General features: G+C 43.6%; 1 protein-coding gene across 1 annotated transcript in view; it reads left to right on the top strand.

The window, feature by feature from the left end:
- The first annotated feature begins 175 nt into the window (after positions 1-175).
- LOC124280591 (transportin-3-like) overlaps positions 176-10,917 on the top strand; it is a 67,623-nt gene continuing 56,881 nt past the window's right edge. Inside the window, exon 1 of the mRNA XM_046716566.1 lies at positions 176-368. Coding sequence (XP_046572522.1) covers positions 252-368 — 117 coding nt within the window. The 5' untranslated portion in view covers positions 176-251. The remainder of the gene's footprint in view (positions 369-10,917) is intronic.

Below are 10,917 nucleotides of genomic sequence, written 5' to 3'. Positions count from 1 at the left end.
ACATGAACAGCCCCGCGGTGAATATAATTTGAAAAATGAAAGAAATAAAACAATTTGCATTTGATTGTTCACAATGTAACATTCCATTTCATCAGTTTCAAAATGACCTTTGATTTATTTAGTTTTGTCAAATATCACATGCGATAGTGCGCGCCCGATACTTCTACCTGGGCACTGTTTCCGGTCAGAAGAACTTTGCTTGGGAAAAGTTCGATGGTTTTGCAAACGAAATAGTTGATTTTATTTATAAAATGGAGCAAGCGCCGACCTTAGATACTGTAAATCAAGCTTTACAAGCACTTTATAACAATCCAGATGTTGTTGGAAAAGAAAAGGCATCGGTTTGGCTTGGAGAGCTTCAGAGATCTGTAAGTGCAAAAATTCCATGTGAAAATGTGACATGCGGGGGGTTTAGGATAACTTTGGTGACTGAGAGACGAAGCTCGTTGAAGCCATTTCCCCCTCATCACACATCACAAGGCCACAGTATCGCTGTAATGTAGATACCAAGAACTACACAGATAAACGATTTTCCCATTAATCTCCAGTTGAATTATGAAAGTCATACCAATATTCTTTAACTGTAAGGATGCCGGATTAGTTGCTAGCCAGTATTTTGCTTGTATTTTTACCATGTCTGACCCGCAGGTCTCTATGGCAAATTCATTTTCTTACATTTAACAACACTATTGTTAGTGGAGTGTAACAGGGGATATACTAGTAAATGACACTACATTTTTTGTGGTAATGTTGATTGGTCTAATTAATCCACACGTATTTGATCAATCTGATGGGAAGCTTGGTGTACAGAATTATCACCATGACCACGAACACAAGCTGTGTAGTTGTAGTCTCACAGATGTCTCTGTGTGCTTTGTACTGTAATGTTTCAGAGTCAAAATGGCACAGAAAAGAAAGTATTTAGATCTGAAGTTTCTTGTGTGTATTATACACTGGACATGATTATTTACAGTATTCTTTCATGTTACACTAGACAAAGTGTGCAGACAACAGTCATTACTCTCATGTACTTAGGTTCCCATTGATTCAGTCAAACATACCGTGTATAGCAAGTTAAGATCTAATGTACTCCTAAGTTATGTCACTTGTTAGTTGTTATGGGGTTATAGCTAAAACGGCACCACAGCAGAACAGCACCAAATGTGTTTGGCGAAAACGGCACCATATTGGCAAAAACGGCTACTGATTTCTGAGCACCATATATAAAACAAAGTATGACGTTAACTTTTATGTTTTATTTCATTTCATTATAGCATTAGCAAGATTATAGCAACATATATAAAACATTGAGGTTTAATTTATAGTTTATTTCATTAACATTTCAGGGCGGTGGGGTAGTCTAGTGGTTAAAGCGTTGGCTCGTCATGCCGAAGACCCGGGTTCGAATCCCCACATGAGTACAATGAGTGAAGCCCATTTCTGGTGTCCCCTGCCGTGATATTGCTGGAATATTGCTAAAAGCGGCGTAAAACCAAACTCAGTCAGTCAGTCAGTCGTTAACATTTCTGATGTCCCCCGTCGTGACATAGCTCGAATATTGCTAAAAGAGGTGTAAAACCATAACTCACTCACCCATTTCATTAAAATAACAAGATTAGCAAGATGATAACAACAGCACCGTCAACATAACACATTACACATGTTTTTATACAACTGTGATTCTACCTGTCTCACTGAGGCCATATTTGGCTGGATACTTACAAATCCCTGTAAGAATGTAATAATTTTTTTCATGAATTGCAGCATGTGACACTCTAATTGATTCACTGAACGTTTGGTCCATGGATAACTGCACATCTTGAGAGAAGTTGTGACAGAGAAAGGTCACCATCCTTGAACAAACTCCACAGTTCGAATACCTCCTCCTGCCTAGCTGATGATGACTTGCGGGTGTAAGCCTTCAGCCTTCCTTCTCTAATGAGCCTGGTCTGGAGGTGTAGGAGGCTGGCTTCACGGTGGAGCTCTGGGATGAGCCTGTAGAGTCCCAATGACTGCTCTCCCTCCTTGTTATTCATTCGTTGTTAACTGGCCAGGTTGGGGTGGATGACAGTGACTCACTCTAAATTGGAATGCCTTTCCAATCCCTGTCGTCACAGTAGATGTATTTACTATCTAAACATTCTGCAAGCCGATTATCGGCTATGGGATGCCCTTTCCAATCTCTGTCGGCAGAGTAGACATATTTATTATCTAAACATATAGTGCAATCCGATTATCAGCTAATGACAAACTTTTCCAAACTGTCGACAGAGTAGATGCATTTCAATATTCTGCATTCTGATTATCTAATGACAAACTAGTTTTCCCCATAAGATTTAGTTGGTTCCGTTTTTGCCATAAGATTTGTAGCTGTTTTCGCCAAGTTCCGTTATGTGCAAATGGTGCCGTTTTCGCCAGGTGCTGTTTTGCTGTAGTGACATTTTAGCCTGAACCCATTGTTATGTACGGCACAGTTTGATGAGTCAACTTTTGAGCATTCAGTTATCATGTAAACATAAAAAAAATATTAGTCAATACATTCCAGTCTTTTGCCTTGCCCTTCAAAAGGGCAACCTATTTCAAGGTTCCTTACAGGACATATTCATGATATTAGGTCCTTACATTGCATATACAGTAAACTCCCTGGATCTCGAACCCCAAGGGACCATCAAGACAGGTTCGAGATATCGTGTGATTCGAGATTGAAATACATTGTATATATGCACATAGTGTACATAGTACTACATACAGTGTAATTGTATACGGCAACGTAGAAAACAAAAATCTACATCTACAGGATGAAGATGCACTGTTAATTTTCTCTTCCGTGTCTGTGTCGATACATTGGATCCGGGAATCCAGGACAAAATCCACCCGGACAAAATCCACCCCTAATAAATTCCACCCTAAGAAAAACAAAACTAATGACATGTTTAGTCACAGAAATGAATTTTATTCATATCAGTCATTCATAAACAAAAACAACCAAAATACATATGTAAGCACATTTTTGTATATATAAATATGACAATTGCACATTTTCACATTTCACATTTATGAATCATTCATGTATCAATACATATATAAATATGACAACAGCATATATTTTCACACATTCAGACATATCTATGACTAAACATCTTGCCACATTTCAACAACACAAACAACGGCCAACGCCGTGGAGAAAGTCCTCGAGTGTCTTTTCCTTCACTGCGTAGGTCTTGCACAGACCTTCAAGGCGTTCTTGGATAGGTTTGGTGGTTGCTCTGGTTCTTTTCAAAATGTGACAAATGGAGAAACCTTTAATGTTTGAAACAACATCTAGGAACAACAGCCAATTAGGAAAACATAAATGCTATCAAAGCAATGCTTGCAATGCTTGAGAAAAACAACTTGATCAAAGATCAGGACACACTAAAACTTTTAACAATAGCAATTTGAGAAGGGTGGATTTTGTCCATTTTTTTGTTGAGAGGTGGATTTTGTCCGGGGTGTCAATTTTGGGGTGGATTTTGTCCGGTCATGTGGATCCGGCTATCCACCCAGTACGATGACTGGGTCCTTCACCGGATTGCTCGCAATCATCAACACTTGACATGATGCAAGAAAATGACTGACCATTTCCCATAGCAGGGCACTTTTATAGCCCCAAAGGTGATTGTCAACAAGTTGGCAGTGACATGATGAACTCCGTTTACCTAATCCGTATGTTTAGGTGAATTAGCGGTCCGTCTTTTTGATGTACCCACGCACGGCAGATGAAGCTAGTTAACTGCTCACGTGTCATAGCCTCAAAGATGATTGTCAAAACAAATTGGCAGTGACACGGTGAACTCAATTTAACTAATCCTCACGTTATTTAACCATGTAAGTGCAATTGTTTATACAACTAATTGTTTGTTGCCAAAGCATTGTACATGTCTGCAAAAAGTTTGTTATGGTGAGTACAGTTCAAGATTGAGATACAAATTTATATGATTTGGTGATCTTGGGACTAATTTTCAGGTTCGAGATATTGTGTGTATGTCAATCTCGAACTTAGAGATATAAATGCAAAAATAATGATAAATATATAAGAAGAGGTTGGGACCGGAGATTAGGTTCGAGATATGTAGAAGATTCGAGATTCAGGAGTTCGAGATCCAGGGAGTTTACTGTATGTAATCATTGCATCTATGACAGGTGCTTTATGTTGCTTCTCAAAAACTTAATTTTTCCTTATCCTGACTCATGCTCTTTTGCATGTCTTCTTCTTCTTGCGAACATAGTGGAACACTTGTATCTCCCTAATTGAAGCTCCCTTCAATGTAAAATCACTAATTAGTACTCACCAAGAGTTGCCTCCCTCTTCCCTCATGCTTCACTCTCTCCTTCGCCCAGTGAGCAGGATGTGAGAGCGCCTGTGTCTCCCTACGGCACTATATCCTTTGATTATTCTTACTTAGTCACCTTTACAAGTCTCTTATAGAGGTTTAGCTAGTATCCTTCAACAATATGGTTTAATATTTTTTGTATTTACTCGTATTTACTACTGTTTATTCACGGGACGCCGTGATTGTTCAGTAGATTACGTTGATGAAAATCTGTACTGTTTGCAAGTTACGTTTTTCTGCTGCTGATCCGCATTTAATATGCCCTAGCTGTACTGTACCATGTTTCAGTTCAGGTTGCAGTTTTTGCAATAATTTATATAATTCTGCATTTAACAAATATTTACTTTGCGTCTTGTGATGCACAGCAGATAGGTCACGTAAGCTATATCCAGGCATGGATGTGCGGCTGAATCCCTCTCAAGTCAACCCCGTGGGATGCAGTCCGCCGTCTCCAAGAAGCGACCTGCATCACCAGACATCCAGTCGTCACAGTCTAGATTAAGAGGGCATCTACATCTCAGCGCAGACTCCGCACCCCCAGGGCAGCGTCTACCACCAAGGGGAAGCCAGCGCAGACCGCACGAACTTTCTCGGCCGAGATTGTTCCCGTCGCAGAACAGGGCCTGTATGATGAGCAGCCGCTCATCATTCCCGAGGTTCATCACAAGAGACGACCGGTATCAGCTACAGTGATGTCAGCGCAGATCCACAATCAGCTCGATGTATCAACGCTGATGACTGATGAGCTTCCCATGGGTCCCGTCGCCACCAACGCAGATAGGGCAGCGTCTACAACTTCGCAGACGATGTAGAGACACCATCCTCTACCCAGAGAAAGCTATACACCCCTTAGATGACGACAACTCTACGGGGACGTCTGCGCAGACTACAAGAACTTTCTCTGCCGAGATTGTTCCGTTGACGGTACAGGGACTCTCCGATGATCAACCGATCATCTTCCCAGAGGTTCATCACAAGTAACGACCAGTCACCTTGGTACCCGAGGTATCTACGATGACAACAGATGAGCGTCCTGTGGACCACGTCGCTATCAACGCAGAAAGGGCAGCGCTACTACCACCGCAGACCTTCAACAGGGGGACTTTATGCAGGAGATGATCAGCGTTACGGCCTGGAGAAGAAGTCACAGCCCACAACGAGGTCCCGAGCCCTGCGAAGGTTCCAACGCAGACGTCGTCTCTGAGGGACCCTTCATCAACGTGACATCTGGCAGCAGATCTACACTACAGGCCAGCCTTCGCGAAGGTCGACTCAACCATCCCCTGCGGCGGACACGGACGATCAGCATTCGCGATGGCGTTCGCGAAGGAGGAATCGCCATCCCCGGATACAGAATCGGACCACCAGCGTTCGCGAAGGCCTTGCGAAGGACCAGTCGCCATCCCCCAGATACGGAATCAGCATTCGCGAAGGCATTCGCAAAGGAGAATTCTTCCATCCCTGGATACAGAATTGGACGACCAGCGTTCGCGAAGGCGTTCGCGAAGGACCAGTCACCACTCCCCAAGTGCCGACGCAGATGAGCCTTCGCGAAGGACCAGTCACCACTCCCAAAGTGCGGACGCAGATGAGCCTTCACGAAGGCCTTCGCGAAGGATGTCAGCTATAGTATACAAGACATCTTCGTCCTATAGCTCGTCGAGGGATTCACAGTTGGTCTGACTATTCACCACGTCGATCTCCTCGCCGATTTCCACGCAGGTCTCCGCGCAGGTCTACGCGCAGGCCTCCATGAAGGTCTTCACGCAGGTCGTCACACAGGTCTCCAGCGAAGCAGAGACATCGCAGTACTTCGTCCCTCAACTGTACGCAGCATGCCATCTACAAGCCTGCGCGAAGGCATTCGCACAGGCCATCTACAACGCAGAAACGCCGCAATACTTACATTCTCAACAGAACGCTATATGTCATCACCGAGCCTGCGCGAAGGTTTTCGCACAGGCCATCCACAAGGCAGAGACGTGGCAGTACTTAACTTCTTAACAGAACGCTACTTATAGTCTACAAGCTGCGCGAAGGACGGTGCTATCTTCAGAGACTGTCAACAGATGAAGAGCCTATTAAAGGATCTTCAGACCGACTACCTACATCAAGGGCATCAACGATGCTTCGCAGATCATCACGGGAATCACCATTTCCGTATATATTGCTAGGCAGGCAATTCCGGACTACGAGACGATTATCTACATTCGAGGAGCCATACAGTCACACCAAGCCGACCACCACGCTGATCACTACGCAGATCGTCAAGGTTATTCAACTAGGACACGAAGTAGCGTCATCCTAGAAGGGAAAAATCTTCATTGTTACACACTGAAGATAGGTAATACAGTACAAGAGAGGTACTCTTGTCAGGATTCATCACTAGCTCGGATCTTCAGACGGAATCCAGGACGGGATTCACATACATTGATATATCTACATTAGAAGATTCATGGCCTTATAGAGATCTTCACCTTTGTACAGATCTGCAGACATTCTCAATGACGGGGATTCAATAGCAGCCTTGCTACAGCGAGATAAATACATAAACGTCAACGATTCCCTGAGAAATTTTTTTTACAAGAAGTTCAGCATTAATTCTACAATTACGACGCTTCATTGTTGTATGCAGTCTATAAGCTGACGTGAAAGTTCAATTGAGCCTATGTATAAGGACGACGGCATTATCTTCAAGACTGAAGTATACAGCCAACCTGCATCGATATTTCGCGCCGAAATATTCGCGCGTTTACCATTTAACCCTCGACACACGTGGTCACTCGTGTAACTTCGGAAAGCTACGGACAAGACCAACGATTGATCAGATATCAACGACGACACTAGATTCTACAAGGATCTTTTTCCTGCTACACCGGTGACATCACATCGCTAGCCTACAGAATCAAAATGCTTTGTTTTGATTGGACCACGAGGGACAACGCCCTGCGCAGAGATCGAACGTAGTTCACAGATCAAGACATGGGTTACAAGTGACAATAACATGTCAGCGAGCGAGCAACGCCTCCATTACAGTCCAGTTAGACTGGACCTTCGTGATTTGGCTGCCTTCATGGGGTTAGAGACCTCCCCTGTCATCATTGAAGACGAGGGCGCGGCAGCCAGGCGATTTTTACATAGTTTCAACGATGGCAGTCACAGAGTCGGCCATCACTTCATTTCCTTACAGACACGGTAAGGGTGTCAAGATCGTAGGATATAGATACAAGTTCTTGTATCTCAAGCACTACTCTCTCCGTTTTTTACTACGTAGTGGCGAAATCTGTTGGTTTTTCGCACGTCAGCACAAGACATGACATGCAAAGAGAATTACAACTACGCCCACTACTGGTTTTCATGAATGTACTACAGGACGATCCGGACAGATTATTACCTCAGACCTCATCTACTTTGGTGGACCAGGAGGTCGAATGTTTGCGAAGGCATCTATTTAACAGAGCCGGAGTTCAAAACCCATCTCTATGTAGACGCGTCGCTCCAAGGTTGGGGAGCTCATCTCGCCAACCGGACGGCATCAGGGTTATGGAACCAGCAAGAGAGCAAGCTGCACATAAACATGCTAGAAATGAGGGCAGTAATCAACGCCCTACTACATTGGAGCACCATTCTACAGAATGCGCATCTAATGATTCACACCGACAACTCAACAGTGGCGTTTTATATAAACAAACAAGGCTCAACGAGATCATTGAACCTATTGACTCTATGCTTTCAACTGTTCGATCTATCGACGATCTCAACATACATGTCAGAGCATGTCACATTCCTGGAGCCAAGAATGTACTAGCAGACGCACTCTCTCGGCCACATCTACCGTCACCGACAGAATGGATGCTCCATACAGAAATCTTTGCACAGATTATCAAGGAAATAGGAGCTCCGCTAGTAGACCTAATCGCCACTCGCTTCAACAATCAGCTAACAACATTCGTATCACCAGTCCCGGATCCACAAGCGTGGGCAACGGACGCACTAAGCATATCCTGGGAAGGCCTCAACACGTACGCGTTTCCGCCGCCAGCGCTATTTCCAAAGGTGTTACAGAAAATCAGACAAACTCAGAGCCTCCAACTGATTTTTGTCGAGCCCTACTGGCCAGCGAGAACATGGTTTCCCATTCTAATTCAAGAAATCGGACAACCAATACTACAACTACCAAAGCCAAATCTACTAGTACATCCTCACACCAAACAAGCGCACGGAAACCCAGAAGCATTCCAACTTCACGTATGGACTGTATTAAAGTGTGTCTAAACAAGAGAGGTTATTCAGCCAGAGCGGCGAAAGCAGTTACGCTTGCTTTACACAATTCTACGCGCAACTTGTATGACGACAAGTGGCACAGTTTTGAGACATACGCTGTTAAAAAGGGATTTACAGCTAGAAATGCTACACATCCACAAGTGGCTGACTACCTTTGTTACCTACAACAAACTAAACGTCTAAAAGGCTCGACATTGTCAACATATGTCGCAGCTCTAAGTTCAGTGATAACTATGAGAACGGGTGTCAAGTTAACGAAAACGCCAGAATTACTGGCCTTGCTACGTTCATTCCGATTGGAGGATCAGAAACAGAGATTTCGCGCTCCAGCATGGGATCTAAATATAATGCTCCAACACCTCACAAGTGAGGCCTATGAACCACTGGAATCAACATCTTTTGAATTTCTGTCACAGAAAACATTGTTCCTGTTATCCCTAGCAACGGCAGCCAGGATGTCAGAAATTCACGCACTAGATTATGAGAGAATACGTTTCGATGACAATCAAAACATAGTGCATATGGGACTGCGATGGGACTTTATCGCCAAGAATCAATTGCCAGGTCAACCAGACAGATTATTCCATGTCCCTCCACTTTCCTCAATTCTCGGACCTCAAGATACACTTGACCTAACTTTATGCCCATTGAGAGCACTCAAAATCTATCTACAACGATCCAAAACGAGGCAACGACAACTCAAGCGGTTATTCATCCCTCTATCGACAGCGACTCAGACCAAAGTCTCTCGTACCACCATATCGATATGGATCAGAACTGTCATACTTCGTGCCTACAAGGCTGCAGGACTCGACCCTCCAAGAGCATCTAATCCCATGAAATCAGAGCACTGGCTTCCACACTCGCTCTACACGGAAATTGCTCGTTGAATACCATTATGGAGGGCTGCTTTTGGAAATCCGACATGGTGTTTGCTAACCACTATCTGAGAGATATCACCACCGAGGACGTCTCAGGTATTCACCATTTTGGTCCCATGGTCCTCGCACAGCAGTTGACAGTCCCTCGTAGAGACGATGAGACATAGTCTCACGAGATAATTATGTATATATCATACCAGTATCATCTAGCTTATAACTCTACGGAGTTTTGTGCTATTATATACATATCTTAAGTCTACATTAGTCTTAAGCCCAGTACTGATGCTATATGTACTTTGGGTCGCTTCTCCACTTTGGAGTCGCTTTTATACCATTATTACTATTATCATAGTATCTAAATATTGTAGTACCCCCATCTATGGCAGCTGGTAGAACTTATGTTTTATAGCAGCAGGAATTAGCTTAATTACAGTGCCATTATGAAGTTCCCGTAGGGGGTTATTACATATATATAAATCACTAATTATTTAAATCCAAAGTATTCTGTTTCCCACCTCCGTTTCCGTAGGATTCTACAAGCAAAAGAGCATGAGTCAGGATAAGGAAAGATATGTAATTTTCTGAATAAAATTGATATTTTATACTTATTCTGACTCATGAGGTAAGCCCTCCCATCCTCCCCACATAACACTTTGGATTTCCCTGTAAATTCAAGTGTTGGGCTCGTTAAAACAGGAGAGAGTGAAGCATGAGGGAAGAGGTGGCAGCCTCCTTTCCCGCGCATTTTGGAAGAGGGAGGCAACTCTTGGTGAGTACTAATTAGTGATTTTACATTGAAGGGAGCTTCAATTAGGGAGATACAAGTGTTCCACTATGTTCGCCAGAAGAAGAAGACAAGCAAAAGAGCATGAGTCAGGATAAGTACATTCTCTTCCCACAGAGGTTACTTGTCATATCTTCCTACGTAACCTCTGTTCTAATACGGCCCTTTCATGGTGTGAGCGTTCAAGACTCGTGATTGGAGGCAATCAGATTTAGTTGTGCAATCAGCGACGTTGTTTCAAAAGTGATCATTCGCAAGGCCTCGGTAATTTCCGTATGCTTCGAGAAAACTAAACCTCTTCCCCTGCGCGATGCGCAAACGTTTCTTCTAGACAGAACTCAGTCATGTTATGGCGGATCAGTGGCGTCTCCATCGCCCTCGTTGACAACGGACAAGCTAGCCATTAAACGTCTTGTGTGTAACATCAACACAATTCCCCGGCAGATGGGGGATATTTGTGGCCCCACATTTGCTTGTGTTAGTCAAGTTGAATCTAAGTCGATGTAACACGTGTTCTGATTGGATAGAAAGAAGGGAGATAATTTGTGTTGCGATCTTTTGCCGCTAGGGGATTTTACGAGAACCGAGAAATATG

The sequence above is a fragment of the Haliotis rubra genome, unplaced genomic scaffold (genome assembly GCF_003918875.1).
Source record: "Haliotis rubra isolate DU_JTF1 unplaced genomic scaffold, ASM391887v1 Scf27, whole genome shotgun sequence".
In the NCBI taxonomy this organism is placed as follows: Eukaryota; Metazoa; Mollusca; class Gastropoda; order Lepetellida; family Haliotidae; genus Haliotis; species Haliotis rubra.
The sequence above is the reverse complement of the archived record's forward strand: the minus strand, read 5'-3'. Positions and strand labels throughout refer to the sequence as shown.